The 16670-nt window shown below is 51.7% G+C and overlaps 7 protein-coding genes across 7 annotated transcripts; 2 read left to right on the top strand and 5 right to left on the bottom strand.

The window, feature by feature from the left end:
• Positions 1-293: 293 nt before the first annotated feature.
• On the bottom strand, positions 294-1025 carry SEPMUDRAFT_50118 (UMP-CMP kinase; the record flags this gene model as incomplete). Its single annotated transcript, XM_016909149.1, has 1 exon — positions 294-1025. One exon carries the CDS (start codon positions 1023-1025, stop codon positions 294-296), a length of 732 nt encoding a protein of 243 aa, XP_016758247.1.
• Positions 1026-1832: 807 nt separating this feature from the next.
• SEPMUDRAFT_50196 (kinase-like protein) lies at positions 1833-2534 on the top strand (the record flags this gene model as incomplete). The annotated part of the gene is made up of 1 exon (XM_016909153.1): positions 1833-2534. One exon carries the CDS (start codon positions 1833-1835, stop codon positions 2532-2534), a length of 702 nt encoding a protein of 233 aa, XP_016758246.1.
• A 1203-nt stretch (positions 2535-3737) lies between these two features.
• SEPMUDRAFT_151152 (cytochrome P450) lies at positions 3738-5883 on the top strand. Its single transcript, XM_016906634.1, has one exon. It carries the CDS (start codon positions 4086-4088, stop codon positions 5685-5687), a length of 1602 nt encoding a protein of 533 aa, XP_016758245.1. The 5' UTR covers positions 3738-4085; the 3' UTR covers positions 5688-5883.
• Positions 5884-5938: 55 nt separating this feature from the next.
• SEPMUDRAFT_110514 (uncharacterized protein) lies at positions 5939-6700 on the bottom strand (the record flags this gene model as incomplete). Its single annotated transcript, XM_016900848.1, has 1 exon — positions 5939-6700. The coding sequence occupies one exon, from the start codon at positions 6698-6700 to the stop codon at positions 5939-5941; it is 762 nt and encodes a 253-aa protein (XP_016758244.1).
• A 1097-nt stretch (positions 6701-7797) lies between these two features.
• On the bottom strand, positions 7798-10931 carry SEPMUDRAFT_151151 (uncharacterized protein). The gene has a single exon (XM_016906633.1). The coding sequence runs from the start codon at positions 10904-10906 to the stop codon at positions 8204-8206; it is 2703 nt and encodes a 900-aa protein (XP_016758243.1). The 5' UTR covers positions 10907-10931; the 3' UTR covers positions 7798-8203.
• A 1186-nt stretch (positions 10932-12117) lies between these two features.
• Positions 12118-13747, bottom strand: SEPMUDRAFT_158289 (DNA polymerase delta subunit 2; the record flags this gene model as incomplete). The annotated part of the gene is made up of 1 exon (XM_016907784.1): positions 12118-13747. One exon carries the CDS (start codon positions 13745-13747, stop codon positions 12251-12253), a length of 1497 nt encoding a protein of 498 aa, XP_016758242.1. The 3' UTR covers positions 12118-12250.
• A 218-nt stretch (positions 13748-13965) lies between these two features.
• Positions 13966-16503, bottom strand: SEPMUDRAFT_151150 (glycoside hydrolase family 47 protein). The gene has a single exon (XM_016906632.1). It carries the CDS (start codon positions 16447-16449, stop codon positions 14641-14643), a length of 1809 nt encoding a protein of 602 aa, XP_016758241.1. The 5' UTR covers positions 16450-16503; the 3' UTR covers positions 13966-14640.
• Positions 16504-16670: the final 167 nt, after the last annotated feature.

Below are 16670 nucleotides of genomic sequence, written 5' to 3'. Positions count from 1 at the left end.
AATATGGACGACGACATTGGGGATAATCCAATGGAAGAGTAAGGCTGAATTGTTGTCTCTCGCTGGGAAAAAAAGGGGGACCAGGTCAATGTCATTTATTTTTTTCATTTTTAGGCATCTTATTTCTGTCTCGGGATTCGCTTTTTTGCTTCTACGCATCTTTTGAATACCTAGGTGCGCGATGCGGCAGAATCTTATATCATCTACATGACCCTCTTTCACTTCCTTCCTGGAAGATCATTCATGACGATGAGGAGAAGAGCAGTGTGCTGCTGCTGCTGCTGCTGCTTTACCTAGTCCTGCACACTCTTACCCGCAGCATCTCCATCCTTTGCACTCTGCTCCTGCGTCTTCGTGACAAGAAGTGTGACGCCCCTCTTCTCAAACTGCGCTTTGACGTTTTGATAGACCTGTTCCGGCGCAGGCGTCGCGTCCACCTTGACCACCTTGCCCTCCTTTTCAAAGTGCTCCACTACAGGCATACTCGTCTCCACAAACGTCCGGAATCTCTTCTTGATCGACTCTTCATTGTCATCGGCCCGGCCACTCGTCTCTCCGCGATGCAGGAGTCGCTTCCTCATCGTCTCCTCGGGGCAATCGAAAAAGAGCGTAAAAGCAGAAGGTACCACAATCTCCTGAAACTTGATCGCCTGGTCCATCTTCCTGGGGAAACCATCGATCAAAAACTTCCTATTCCCGCTCTCGTCAATCGTCTGCTTGATCGCGTTCTCGAGCAGTTGAATCGTCACTTCTTGGGGCACAATTTGTCCTTCTTTGATATATGTCTTGATCATGTCTCCAAAGTCAGAGCCAGGGCGATCCTGCTCTGCTCGCAGCAGATCGCCCGCGGAGAGGTGTTTGAAGCCAAAATCACGAACGAGGTTCGCGCATTGCGTTCCTTTGCCTGCTCCCGGCCCGCCCAGAACAAAAACTACCAGGGCTTCATCGGCGCGGGAGGGGCTGATGGAGGATCGATAGAGGGGTGAAGTGCGCTTGAAGGACTCGAGCTGGTCAATGGCAGGCATGTTTGCTTGCTGCTGTTGTTTACTGTCCCTTCTGGGCTCGGGACGGATGTGGCCACTGGTCTTTGCTGGGCGGAGCTCTGTCGGGCAATTCGTAGGTGTTTGCGGGAGTTTGACCGGCGCGCTGGTGGAGGAGGAGGTTGAAGGCGACGGTGCCCAAGGCGAAGATGGCTAGGAGCGAGTACACGGGCAGTTGATTGCGGCGAGTCTTTTTGGGCGGAGCGGCTCGCGGGGCGATGGGCGCTGGTGGCGGCGTGGATCGGGCGTCTTCGAGGCTGCGGGGGTGGCAGGTGAATGGACGACGAGGATGTAGCGGAAGACGAGCAGTGCGGAGCGGGAGGCGTAGGAGTGGTCGTGGGGACAATAATGGGAATGAGGATGGGGATGGCATGGTTGAGAGTCGAGAGCATGTCTTCCTGAGGTGTCATTCCTATTTGCCTAGCCTACCTCCTAGCCCAGCTTCTACTAGTTCTTCTGGCTGTAGTTATTCCATCACGTGCTTCTACCGCCAAACCTCCGCCTCTCGCTATCCAGTATCAAGCGTGACACGACACAAAGTTGGAATTGCGACAAGCCTCTGTTCAGAATGTGGGCCTTCGTGTCAGGGAGCGGCAAAAGATGCACGCGGAAAAGACAATCTCTATGATGGATCCAGGCGAACACGCCACTTCCGACGCGCCGCGAGGAATATGCTATACAGGCCTCGACGCAGACCTGAATGTTCCTCAGCCTTCCAAGCTACAGAGACACCTTTTGCTCTTGCTCATACGTCTCGTTGGGCACTTCCGAGGCCGCACCGGTAGTGTGCTGATGCTAAGCAAACATCTCTGCATCAAATATGGACAACGTACCAATCTTGTCGAGGCGCAAACTATGCTTTTCGTCGCCCGAAACACAACATTACCTGTTCCGAAAGTACATTGTGCTTTTGTCCACAAAGGATGCACCTACATTCTCATGGAGAGGATACACGGCCAACCATTAGGGAAATCTTGGGTGCAGAGATCTCCTGCGTCAAAACTTATGATACTCGAATGCCTGAAAAAATTGGTCTCTCAAATGCGCTGTTTACACACGGACAACAATCGTATAAGAAGCGTAACTGGTGGTTCTCTTTACGACCCCAGAATGCCTACTACAGCTGGACGATTTGGCCCATTCGAGAATGTTCAGCAGTTTCACTGTCATCTTCGACATGGCATACAAGCTCACAGCAACCATGATGCAGACGTCACAAAACTTATCATCTTACACAGTAGGGACTGGAACGCTCCAACTTTTACTCATGGCGATTTGAGCAGCCTTAATATTCTCGTGCGTGGAGATGACGTTGTTGGTATAATTGACTGGGAGACGGCAGGCTGGTACCCGTCATATTGGGAATATACTACCGCATGCCAGGTGAATCCACAAAATTCGTTCTGGAGGGATGAGATTGACAAATTCTTAGTGGCAATGCCGGAAGCACTTGCGATGGAACACCTCCGACAGAAATATTTTGGTGATTTCTGATTGTCATAAGTCGGCACTTGCGAGGTGTCGAATTTTCCTTTTCCATCAAACCGATGTTGATCCTTCTTCTTCTGGCAATATGATAAAGCTGCGTAGGCTGCCTCTCGAACAGACTCCCAATCAAGCACACAAGTACCTATGACGTCTTTCGACCTTTCAAGGTTGTCGAGTGCCTCTTTAACCTACAATACACAATTCCAACCCTCCTCTCCCTGCCTGATAGGGATCTGTCGTATACTTATTAGCTTAGAATTTTCTTAATAATAGAAATAATTCTAGAATTATTCTAAGAATCGGTTTCTAAATCGATTACTTACTGTTAGCTTAGAATTTTCTTAATTCTTTAAAATAATTCTAGAATTGTATAGCGAATCAATTACTTATAATTAGTTATAAGGCTATTAGGGGTTTTTATATATAGCGGGAGTATAAATTTTATATAGCGGGAGGCATTTTAGGGTTAACCCTAAAGTCTAGGCCTTAGGTATACTTCTTAGCTATATACGCTAATAGTACTTCCTCTATAAAGTTAATAGAGCTAGCGCGCGGATTTAGGCTACTACTAGAGCAATAGACGCGACGACGCGACGACGCGACAATACGACGATATTATAAGATATATACGAGATTAGCTAATAGAGAGATAGAGAGATACTATCGATTAATCGATTATAGTAGATAATATAGCTAAAGATAATAGCAATCGCGTTTTAGGCTTAGAACTAGACGTAACGATACGACGACGTAACGACGTAACGATATAACGATATAATAATATAACGATATAACAATATAACAATATAACAATATAACGATATATATATAAGATTAGCTAATAGAGAGACAGAGAAATACTATCGATTATAGTAGGTAATATAGCTAAAGATAGTAGCAATCGCGTTTTTGGCTTAGAACTAATTTAGCTACCTCTAATAGACTATAAGTGCCTAAGGGTATTAGGGTTAACCCTAAGAGGCCTCCTACTATATAAAAAAAGCCTTCCGCTATATATAAAAACCCGCTATTAGTTAATATTAATTTCACAGATATTTAAATTAATTATTAAATCAATTCTAGCTAAGTGTACCATTAGTCACGTGTAAAACTAGCGTAAAGTCAAAGTATAGTGCAGCGAGGGTAACTTGGCGAAGTAGAACGTGCCCCTCGCACCTGAACCCGTAAACACCAGTACCTGACTTTGGGTACTGCTCGTTTGCTCGGGAAGAGGGTCCATATCCCCGCTCCATTCACGGACTATACCAAGACGACGACGTTGTATATGCCCCTATAATGCCACTCTTCGCCTACGGGTGCATGCAGTAGTGCAGACACGACAACAACCACATTGGCAGGCATGCGAGCTAATCAGGATCTGCTGTCCACCGACTCTGATTTTACGTAGCTACACGAACTAGGCATGTATCTCGACATCCGCGGACCATACTCGAGTGTCCATATCCGCACGATGAGCTGGCGAACATATAACCACTCTCAGCGATACGAAGGTATTTCTCCCTCTGCGCCTTTTACGAGGCCAACAGAACATCAACCATGGCATTGACCGTGTCCCTTGCCATTACGGCCGGCGTGGCCTACATCTTCTACCAAATTTACCTCCTCTACACCGACCCTCTCCAAGACATCCCGGGTCCGCCTCTGGCTCGCATCACCTCTTTGCAAACCTTTTACCGCTTCTACAGCAACAACTGGCACGAAGACGTTCGACACCTTCACCAGAGATACGGCCCCATTGTGCGGATCGCCCCTGGACACTATAGCTTCGCTACGGTGGACGCCATCAAGCCCATCCACGGCTGGAATGGAGGCTTCGACAAGTCAGACTTTTACGAGCCCTGGAGCCCGCCGGGCACGACCAGTCTGTTCAAGGAACGATCCAACAAGTTTCATGGAGACTTACGCAAGAGGTTCAGTGCCATGTACAGCATGACTTCAGTCTTTGCGTATGAGTCCGGAGTGGCGGAATGTGCGAGCCTCCTCATGCAGAGACTGGAGAAAAGTGCCGGGGAGGTGGTCGATCTGTCATGGGAGATCACCTGTATGGCATTCGACTCCATCGGCGTCGTGACCTATGGTAAACGCTTCGGCTTCCTCGATCATGGCGAAGACGTCGGCAAGCTGTCCCAGTCCGTCTACGCCGCGTTCACCTATGGAGGACTCATGGGCTTTTATCCATACTTCCACGCGCCCTTCATTGCCGTGAAACGCTTCATCGCAAAACAAACCAAATCCAAAGGAAGCGGCAAAATGTACCTCGACAACTTCACCTCGGAAACCACCTTCAAACGACGACAAGACCGCGCTTCTTCCGATTCCGACGACAACAACACTCTAGCCCAACAACCCACAGACCCCAACTCCCCCACCAGCATCCTCGACAAATTCCTCGACGTCAACGAACGCAACCCGACCTACTTCACCGACGCCCACATCACCATGGGTCTCGGCGCCAACGTCACCGCGGGCTCCGACACAACCAGCACCACTCTCACCTGGGCCTACTACAACCTGACCCGCAACCCATCCACTCTCGCCCGCCTCCGCGCAGAACTCGCCTCGACAGGCGTCCCCGCTTCCAAACTCTCCTTCCGCACCGCCCAATCTCTCCCCTATCTCAACGCCGTCATCGACGAAACTCTCCGCCTCTTCCCTCAAACCGGCTTCGGTCTCCCTCGCGTCGTACCCCTCGGCGGAGCCACCATTTGCGGCTATCATTTCCCCGCCGGAGCGACCGTCAGTATGAATGCATGGGCGATGCATTACGACGCAGCGAATTTTCCTGACCCGGAGAAATTTCAACCTGAAAGATGGTTATTTAATGTTAGTGCTGACGAAGACGAAGAACAAGTCAAAACTCGCAAAGAAAGAATGCAAGCGGCGTATTTTCCATTTGGATTAGGTTCGAGGACGTGTATTGGGAAGAATATTGCTAGTTTGGTGATTTTGAAGGCGTTGCCGCAGTTGGTGGAGAAATTCGATGTGGAGCTTGTGGGGGAGTATGGGAAGAGTCATGATGATGATGGGAGGAAGAAAGATTTGCCGGTGCAGAATATCTTTTTGGTGAGGGCGACGGAGTTTCCTGCTGTGGTCAAGGTGAGAGAGGAGGGTGGTGGTGGTGATGGTGGTGCGGCTTAAGGGAGTGGAGGAGAGACTGTGTGAGTGGGGCGAGAGAGAGAGGTGGAAGAGAGAGAGGAGAAGAGAAGAATGGAAGAAAATGTGACAGCGTTCTGCCTTATCGAGTCCTTTACATGTTTTCCTCTTTCTTAGTTCTTTCTTAGTTAGCAATCTGGCTTTATTAACGACAGTTATGATGAATGAACGAATGATTAGCCTGCAATCCACATTCATTTTAACCCCCTCCACAGCCTCAACTCTCAGTCTATCTCTCAAGCAGAAAACTCCATTGCGCGCTTCTTCTGACCAAATCGACTTTCCCAATCTCTCAGTGCCGCCTCGCTTTCAGGAGTGAGAGATCCATCTGGGTTTGCCGCGACCATGAAAGCATCCCGGGTTGTCAGCTGTGCCTTTCCTTGGTTTCGGAGCTCCCAGTCGAGGAGAGCGGCGATACTCTCGTCATCGAGGGTTCCATCTGGGTTTGCCGCGACCGTGAAAGCATCCCGGGTTGTCAGCTGTGCTTTTCCTTGGTTTCGGAGCTCCCAGTCGAGGAGAGCGGCGATACTCTCGTCATCGAGGGTTCCATCTTCGTTCGCAGCCACCATAAATGGGTCCCGTCGTCCCAGCGTGGCGCCTCCTTGGTTTCGGAGCTCCCAGTCAAGGAGAGCGGCTGTACTCTTCTCATCGAGAGTTCCATCTGGGTTTGCGAGGACCATGAATGGGTCTCGGCGTCCCAGAGTGGCGCCTCCTTGGTTTCGGAGCTCCCAGTCGAGGAGAGCGGCCGTACTCTTCTCATCGAGAGTTCCATCTGGGTTTGCGAGGACCATGAATGGGTCTCGGCGTCCCAGCGTGGCGCCTCCTTGATTGCGGAGCTCCCAGTCGAGGAGAGCGGCCGTACTCTTCTCATCGAGAGTTCCGTCTGGGTTTGCGAGGACCATGAAAGGTTCTGCGTTGCGTTTGGCGGCTGAAGCTTCACTGGCAACTGCGTTGGTGGCACATAGCGCCAAGAGGGAGGCGATGGTGCAGGCCTTCATCGTCACGTGATTTCTGAAGAGTGTTTGATGCGATGTGGAGTTGAGAATGTCTTTTGCGCGTTGTTGATGATGTTTCTCCGACCTGGCCTGTGGTCGACGCGAGGATTCTTATCATGGTCTCGCAACTTGCCATCGTGCTTGTGATTCAGATTCGGGCGATTCAGCCTCGAAGTGCCATGCCAAGAGTTGAGGACTATTTCGAAATTGCCGAATGAAGCCCTTTCGTCGGTCAATTCATTGCCCGCAATGGGCGTATCCGAGCCTCCCCAGGGTACTATTTGCACTGTTCGCAGGTGAGAGAACGCCGCAGAGCTCTACCAGAGTACATTTGTAAGAGCCGGCGCTGCGGAGAAAGAAGAAGCTGCTATCGCCACATCGATGTCGCTCGTGACTCTAACTAGATCTCTACCCGGGAGCGTCAGTCAACAGCGCACGATGCTCGTGATCTGAAAAATGTATAGCGAGTTGAGATCATGCCATCGCAGCAAGTCCTTGTCCGGGGTATTCTTCAGCCTAGCAGAGTCGAGATATTGCAGCTCTCGACGATAGAGGACGGCTTGTAGGTAAGAGGAATCTGCAGCAGCACAGAGATCATGCTACACTCTCGGTTTTCTCACAGCCAATCACCTTGTGCCCATACTGTGGCTTCTCGGGGGCATACACGCAGCCTATGTGTCATCGTTAGCATCGTTAGCATCAGCCTGCATTTCCGGCCCTCCGAAGACAAGACGTCCAAAGAATGGTATTGCAACGAGCATCCAAGGTCCTGGTGAAGCCTCTGGAACAGGGCTACACTGATGAGTTTGTGAGACACATGACTGTTACAGGCGTAGTGACTGATGGATGATGACTCTGGAGGGATGAGACGGAAAGGGAACAGGAAGTGGAGGAAGGATACATACTCGGACGCAGATGCCGTGAGTTACCGAAGAACATGCCTACCTCTTTTAGATTAGCCGAAGTGGCCCTATTCTATGCGTCTTCAACTCCTATATACTACCTACTTCCAGAGAATACAACATTCATTCATAGAGATAATAACTCGTCTTCTCCAAGAACTCCGGGCGCTACCATGTATACTGAGGAACTCTGGGGTATCATCAGAGGAAGCGTCGTCGGCAGCCTCTTTGGCATTTACCTACTGTATGTAAAGATTACTATCACTACATACCACTGCTTCTGCCACCACCACCACCAAGAGTGAACAAAGGGTACTGCATCGGTCATCTCATCCCATTACTTCATACTCATCTAATCATAATCAAAAACAGAAACGCCATTCCGCTATGCACACAGATACACACACGGAGAGAGTCAGAGAGACAAGAACGCTCCACTATGCTTAGTTGCTTGCAATGCTCGCCAACCGTACCACTATTTCATCGCACCACCACCACCAAAGTATGTACGTGAGATTTCATCAAGGCGTGAGGACACCGATCTCTTCACCCCCGGTGGCTTCACCACTTTCACCGGCGACGTCGAGATGGAGTCCGCTGATTGTCAGTATTTCGACCGGCGACCACTACTCCTCGAAGCCGTCTTCTCCCTTCTCGTGCGTTCTTGCTGTTCTTCAAATACGCTCTCGTCTTCTTCGGGCACCATCTCGGGCGCTGGAGTTCGCTTGCGATCGCGATGCCGACGCATGCGGTTATTGCTGATCTGTGAAGCGCTATCATCCGGTGCCAGACTTTCCATGTCGTCTGGCATACCATCGTCTTCTCCTTCTTCGATATCGGTAATGCCACTCGCTGGTGTGTCCAAGCGCACACCGACTGGATCGAAGCCGCTGCCACGACGAGCTTGTGCTTGCGCTGAAAGGCCCGCAGAGCGCTCTCGCAGCATCTGTCGCACAAGCTCAGCACGACCATGCAGAATTTCAAACGCATCTTCCAGACGTTCCATGTCCATGAACAGATTGCGCTCGAGCTCGGCCGCTACTGCAATCTCTGTGTCTTCGTCCAGTTGCACTGGCGCGGGTGGTGCCACACCCATGCCGGGTCCTGGCGTTGGGCCGCGCGTGGGGAACATGGATGGGACTTGTTCGCCGCCCACCTCAAATGGCGTTGTGCCACGTGATGGAACAGCACTGAACCCGCTAAAAGGCGTGCCGTTCCGCGAGAAAGGCGTGTGGTTTTGGCCGCGTGAAGGACCGCGTGAAGCTGCTGACGCGGCATATGCAGATGCAGAGGGAGGGAAGCCCGACTCCGCCCCAGACCATAGGAAGCCATCGAACCTGCCTGACGTGAGTATGTCCCACTCTGCTTCATTAACCTCTGCAAGCGTGGCCAGCATGCTGTGCAGAGGTGGGTTATTCAACAGATACATGGCAGCCTCGCAGTCACGCGGTGGCCTTTCGAGCCTGTAGAGCCTTTGCAAGGCAGTTCGAGCTCTGCGTAACGCGGTAGACGCGGTAGCTGGCCGTTCGGCGGGCGTGGGGGCTCTCGACGCTGGCACAGTGCTTTGGCCGTGCATGAGAGCGATGAATAGATTCCGTTGACGGTTGCTGAGCTTCGTCATCATGGCGAACATGAGCGTATCTTCATCTGCTTCCTCTGGTGGGCTGCTTGGAAACTCTGGTTGTTGTGAGAGCCAGCTTTGCACTGCTCGCTTCGTCTTCTGGTTTTGTCGGATATAGTGATCCTTGTATTCTTCTGGGACGTCAATGTCCAGTTTTTGCATAGGCGCCAGAGTTGCTCCGGATATTCCCAGCCCACTGTCGTCTGGCTCGATCGAGAACGGTGGCCACGGTGGCAGCTCACGACGACCTGCTACGAATTCTAGAATCTCTCCCCAGCTTATACCCGTGTCCTCTTCATCAGAGAGACTGGGTTGTGGAGTGACCTTGCAAACCACGCAGTCGCAACGCTGCGAAGAGATGTCTCGAGCGAAGACTTGCGACAACTTGTCAAGCAACCTTCTCGCGACAGACTTGTAACCAGTAGCCACAGCCACAGAGCCATTCCCTTGTAAAACGTGGAGATAATCGTCCAGCCTCTTATGTATGGAACCAAACACTTTTGCGTACTCCTCCATGGGTGCGGTTTGCCCAAGAGCGGGAGATTGATACACGCTGAATGGCTGTACGGTCGGACCAGTCTGCACTAGCCGCCGAGGAACTGGTACAGGCAGGCCACCATTCTTGAGCAGATAGTCTACGCGCGGAGCCTCCCTCGGACCTGTCACTGGAGGAGGCGGAGGTGGTGGAGGCATTTGTCTGGCTGTCAATGGCGTGGGAAGTGATCTGCCGTGACTGTTCCCCGTTCCTACGTCGATGATTGGTGTTGCTCGCACGTTTGGAGGTAAAGAGTACTCTTGAATAGGCGTCCTTGGCTGCGAATCTGTCACAGACGGAGGAGAATACTCCTCTGTATTCACCACGTTGACTGGCCGCCTGCTCTGTCTGCTTGGTTTCCTGTCGGGAGCGATTGATGTCGCATCGGAATCGGTAGTCCCTTCAGTCAATATTGACGGATCACGCGAAGCCGTAGATTCTGTCCTACGGTAGTTGCTGACTGGCGTCGACTTGCGCTCATCGTCCGTATAGGTTCCTGGCATACTTGAAATCTCAGAGTCAAAGCGATGCTCTTTCCGTAGACTGCCACCCGACTTTGCACTCTTGACCCCATTCACGCCGCGTTTGGATGAACGATGCCCACCATCCGCGCTCTTTCTCGGGCTGTCCATGTTCAGCCTGACATCCTCCACGCTTGACCTCTTACTTCTGCTGCTGTCAGGTCTTCTAGGCTCCGGGTCGTCTGCAGTCAGCGGTGGACTGGGCGGTGCTCGTGTTGGTTGCGCAGACATGGGCCTCCTCCGCTTGTCCTCCTCCTTGCCCAGATCTGTAGCATCCGGCGTGACCGGATCTGCTTTGGGCTTGCCAACATCCTCCCTACTGCCCACCGCTTCCCGACTATGGGCCTTGCTGAAGGTGGGATATGAGGGGTGAGCCTCGCCGCTGCTCGACCGACGATCCAGCTCCGGCACCGTCATGGACACCGCCTTCTTCGCCGCTGTTGGGGTCTGATCGAGCGGAGTCTGGTCGCGTGCTCGTTCGCGGCTGGCAGCAGGCTTCCGCTTGGCAGAAGAAGAAGAGAGCTTGGTGGAGGAAGAGGACTTATGCGATGATCGAGTCGACCTCTCCTTGTCCCGCTCGTCGTGGTGCTTTCGTCGGCGCCGCTTGTCGCCGTCGAGAGAGGAAGGCATGCCGTTGTCCGGCAGTGAGGGTGGGCATATGGGTTTGTGGTTGTCGAGGGCGGGATCTTGGGCGTCAGGCCATCTCAACTCGGGCATGACAGCGAGCTTTCCATTCGCGAGCGTGAGCGAGCGCGCTTATTCGAGGCGGAGAGGTGATGAAGCGCAGCAGCCAATGGGAGTAATTCGCCGACGTTCTCGCTGATGCGGGCAACGATGGGTCTGATGCAGCAATGCGGTGTACAAGCAGCCAGCGCAGAGCGTCGGCCTACTAGTTCAACAAGGTCGTCGATATACTGCAATTAATCAATATTCCTGGAGCGACGCGCCGAGCAAGTGGGTTTCTTTCACTGCAAAGCAACGCGCGCGTAGGAGGCTTCGCTTTTGATGACGCTCATTCAATTGTTGTTTAGACTGCCGCTGGACCCAACCCAGCCCAGCCACGTTCTCTCACTCTCACTTACCTGCCTCTCGTCAGCCGCCCACGACATCACACGAGCACACGCCCACGCGACGCGACTCATGTCCATGTTTGGGGAGGAGAAGAAGGAAGTAAACAATCAGCTGTAAACAGTAACCAGGCAGGGAGACGGCAGCTTCATGTGAGCCCAATTTAATGGCCGTGCGTGCGATAGGTACCTCCTAGAACTATCGTAGCGTCCGATGGGCTCGCCGATGGTTCGTTCAGACGGTTCAGTAACGGCTGGTCTGTACCAATAACTTTATCCACCAACAACAATATCTCCTACTCTTACCTCCTACCCACAAGAAGCGCTCCAGACTGATGAGTGCTCCAATTTCCATTCCGCAGGAGGAAGGGTTGTAACAGCTCAGTTACACCTTCGGATACAATAGCCGCCGGATGTCATCTTCTAGGTACATACAGGTACTCCACCTCAATTGAGCACAGATCCCGCTTCATTTCCTCAAAGGACACACATCTGTCATTGTCGAAGAACTCCTTCGCGTTGCCACTACCTACACATCATCTGCCAATTGCATCCGGTAACCCTCCGACAACTCAGTATATCCCAGCACTAAAGTCCGAGGTAAGCCAAGGATTGTTGCAGGGTCAGACTGACTGGTCGGGTTGACAAGTCTATTGATGCTCAGGTGAATTGTCTGCGTCGTTGTCGTCGTCGTCGTGACAACTTTGTTGTAGCATTCAATTCGTGGAAAGATTTTTTTTTTGCAATAATTCCATTCATTCGTACCTGTACCTTAAAATGTGTGCATGTTGTGCGCCCCAAACGCCACGCTAAGCCATGATAAACAAGAGGTACCTTAGGTAAGAACACACCCGATGTCACGATGGTGTGCGCACCATACATTCCAACACTCACTTCATAGAACGTCTCACTCCTCCTCAAAAGCCTCAAATTTGATAATCTCCACCTTCAAATCCTCCAAATCCAATAGTACAACCTCTCCCGTCTTCGAAAAACTCGGAACAGTCACCATTCTCACCTTCTGACCCTGCGGTCCCTCAATGACACTCGTCTCGAATCGCGGCTGATTCCCCACAAAGTACACGTGAGGACATTCTTTCATCACAAATCGATCGCCGTCTTGGAAAGGATAGCAGGGTAATGTATCTGGTGCAGTGGGAGCAGATAACCTCCATCGCAACATCGACTCCATCATCTCCAATCTGTCCTCTCCGTCGAGGTACTTGTACACGTCATCGAGTGTCTGACCTCCGCCGCCTAAGAAGCGGAAACCGTCCAGGTCGAACTCTGCAGGATTAGTGACTGAGTCGAACCAGCCGGCTGTGGAATCTTGGGCTTGGGGCATGTAAGGTCTGCAATGTGGGAACATGGCTGCGTGGATAGGTTGTTGTGGAAGACTTGTCGAGGTTGGATCTGTTGCACCTGGGAGGAGGGTGATGGGTATCGAAGGGAGGAGAGATGCCAGATAGGAGTCCAAGCGATCTGTAGGCGCAGCGTTGTATGCTGAAGCATCGTAGCCATATGTGCGTTTCCCAGTCTTCTTTGCTGCAATGACATCCTCGCGGGAAGGGATAGGTTGGCCATGTGCGAGGGAATTGCCTGCTATGACGAGGCGGGAGATTTGACTTGCTTGTTCTTGATCAGAAGGCGATGTTGCTTCGCCTAAGAGATACTCGGCAAGCAGATCGAGAAGCAGAGTATCGCCTGCATCACCACTGATCGAGAGACCAGACACAATAGCCACTTTGCCAGCCTTCTCACGCTTCTGAGTGACTTTCTTGCCCTGTAATGCTGCATCGCCCTCGTCTCGTTCCCATCGTGCTGGCTGTCGAGGCAAATCGGGCACTTGGACATCAATGACCTCAAAATCACCATCTGAGTTTTCTGTCCCCAGCACAGCGACGATAGCGCCCGTCACGAGCACCACACTTCCCAGAAAGCCACCTGTTAATCGCAGTCGTCCAGACTCATCCTCTAGCATGACCTGTCCCTCACCGCCATTGTACTTCTCTCGCGCTGGCGGAGCAGCGATCCAATGCTCTTTCCCAATGTCATCCAGCACATTCGGCTTCAGTGGCATCTCCATATATATCGTGCCCACGACCCAGCATAGATTGCCCTGCCGCACGTCCAGCACTCGGTCCACTCTCTTGGCCTGTTCGCCGCCAATTTCGTAGTCTTGAAAAGCTTCAGTGGCGAGACGGACGAGGGATGGCTTGAGCTGAGCCAGCCTCGCAAAGTACATGTCGGCATATTGCTGCTGATAATGTCTCCCTTCGCCGCGGGGCAGCGTGTATGTCGCGAGCGGGTTGTAGACACATGGCGTGCGTGTGAGTGACTCGTAGGGAGTATCGGTGGGCTTTTGAAGCAGCGCAGAGTCGCTGATATCGTTTGTGACGGCCATTGGTGCTGATGTGAAGAGAGACACGCGCGTCAAAAGGTTGGACGACGCGAAGTGGTGTTCTTCACGCGAATAAAGTTGGCGCTAGTTCTGCTTACTTAGGTACCTTAAGGCTTAAGGTACCCTATGGACTGAGACGATTTCATATTGCTCCTTTACGGAGACTACCCCAGAACTGGTGGTGGTAGCTGCAGGGCATAAGAGGAGAGAGAATAATTCAGATCTACAGGTAGTTTCCAGTCTATCAGTCTATGTGCAAAAAGATACTCCCGACCCTGCTGGAAACTCATTTATTCCCTGTCACCCCAGAAAGGCTGATGTCGTATACACTTATACAGTGGGAAGAACACAAGGCCTACTTCCTCAACGCGTTCAATTTCCCCCGTTAATTTCCTCTCCAAAACAATCGATCAGGCGCTCCTGCGCTGCTCTGAGTTCTTGATGTCAGGTACTGTGCCGCTTGTCACCTGTGGCGCGCTTACAGCCATGTCCGCCATAACGCTGCTATGAGGGTCCATCGCAAAGACCCTGCTCGAGGAGATGCAATATCGCCTGGTCTCTTGAAAATTTCTTTGCATTGACAAGCAGCGTGCCCCTCGACCAGCAGATTACGCAGCTCAGGTTGAGCTCTCGGTCTTCTTGATCTCAAGGTGAGCTTTCATGGTGACTGGCGTCGCGCTCGTCATCTGCTAGTGGGTTTTGAGTTTTTAAGTCAGCTGCTCACATTATCCTCCTGAAACAAAGAGCGGGTTCTGGCTTTGAGCGGAGTCTGGCTTTGCGTCAGGAAGAATGCTCTACGAGGGCGTTAATCCGCCCAGCCTGATATCTCATGTGCCACGTTGCGCAAGCTTGATGCAGGCCGTGTCTCTTTCATGACATTCTTTCCTTCTCGATCATCATCTCCGCCAGAACCAGCCCTTCTTTCCCGTATGTGGCCGTCTCAGAGGATGCGCCTCTGTATTGAATACGTACTCGTCCAAGCTGATATGACTGGGGTCGCTGAACAACAAGTAGAAATATTTTAGCGTCTCGGCAGTCCAGAAGCTCTCCATATTGTCCATTTTTGGGGCCTCGGGGTCCGTGACATCCTCAATGGCAGCATTTGCATATTCCGTTCTCGTATGCGCGTAAATGCTTCGAAACATGGTCCAGCCTTTCTCCTGCCAAGCACTGTTCCCTGTGATTCTGTACATGATGAATACGCTCTCGATAGCTTCTGGTCGGAGATGGTACTTTGCATCACGAATCGCGGAGAATCCTGATGGCAGATGCAATTCTTCGATGAGCGCCGTAGCATTCTTTCCCATATTGTCGAACACAGCAGAGTCTTTGCCTATGGCGGTGTGCCATGCGTCTGGAGACCATTCGCAGGCATCCTGAGCCGGGCAAGGGACGAGTTGCGAATTCTCAGGCATGATACCACATGGGAACTTGGAATATGCCCAAACGCAGCCATTAGTAAGGCGAGCACCAATGTCAATGTGTGAAGGCTCATTGAACAGACGGCCGCCAAGAGCTAGCATTCCTCCAGTATAGCAAACTAGATGTTGATACTCAGCTTCGAGTGTGATTTCGCCTGCTTCTTTCACGTGTGTGGTGCCAGAGGCGAGGATATTGAGGTCCCCCTCCTCGATCATAGGTCTGTATATGATGTGCTTGAGAGCAGTTTCCATTGCTACCAAATACATCTTGGCATACTGTGTTGAACCACCCAGGAGGGCATACATCTTGGGAAGATATTCGTACATTGAGTCGGAGAAGGCTCCAAGGGAGTAGACATCACCAGAAGCAAAGTCCGCTGCGGCGCCATTGACCTGGAGAGGCCACATTCCTGGGAGCGATGATTTGTTCTGCTGCTCATCAAAGAGGTTCGTAATGCGTGCAACAGCATCGTACCACTTCGGGTTGCCAGTAATTTGAGACAGCCGGGTAAACTCTAGAGATAGAGAACCAATTTCTGCTAAGATAATGCTGTCTGGCGACACTTGTTTTTGTCCATTACGAGCTGCATGGAAGTCCCACCGCAGTATTGGCATGCGGTTTGGCGTGTCAAAAGCAGCATAGATCATATCTGCAAGCTCAATACACTTTTCCAGCAACCTTTGATCGCCAGACAGGTCGTACGCAGACAAGAAGCCGCCCATATATCGAATCGTCGTCTCGAAGAGGTTAATAGTGTCCATAGTCGTGGCCGTAAAATCGATTTGTGCAATTGCATCCACAGCCTCGTTGAACTCTCTCTTCATTCCCATGATCCACAGAGTGTCAAGAGAGTCGCAGAGAGTGGCAGCCCAGCCGCCGTAAGTGGTCTTGTTGGCTCCAGTAAGAGGTGTCAGCTCGTCCATTAGCCATGCTCTGCGTTGATACGCAGACCACGAGCGCTCCATAGCTAGCTTGACTTGAGCTAGGCGCTGTCTATTGGTGGCACGTTGTTCCCGCGACATGGTGCTCCCCCCAAAATGGTGTTGCACATTTGGGATCTGGTTGAACAATGGTGCAGGAGCAGGAATGGCATATTGGTCCTGGACTGGATAGTGTTCTCTCCTTGCGCTCCAGCTGAAGCTATCTGGATCCACCACTCCCGATGATGTTGTAAGGTAGCGTTCTCCGGTGGAGCCATTTCCGAATGGTTTGAGATGGAGAATGAATACAATACAGAGAAGTGCGAAGGCGACTGCCGCCACCCGTCCGTATGATCGAAGCATATTTCAAGATCGCATTACAGTGAATGGTTAGTAAGAGAAATATCATACAATTGCCATGGCCATCGGAAGTGGAGGGCGGTGCGTGATGAAGAAGATGTCGTTTGTCGTGTGAGAGCAGTAGATCGCCTCCTGATGCGTGTCGAAATGGAGGCACGATGGATTTACAAGGGTTGATTGGACGGGACCGCCGCCGAGCTCCCGGGACGACCCTGGAATAGATT

The sequence above is a fragment of the Sphaerulina musiva genome, assembly GCF_000320565.1.
Source record: "Sphaerulina musiva SO2202 unplaced genomic scaffold SEPMUscaffold_9, whole genome shotgun sequence".
NCBI lineage: Eukaryota > Fungi > Ascomycota > Dothideomycetes > Mycosphaerellales > Mycosphaerellaceae > Sphaerulina > Sphaerulina musiva.
This window is presented reverse-complemented; position numbering and strand designations above follow the sequence as displayed.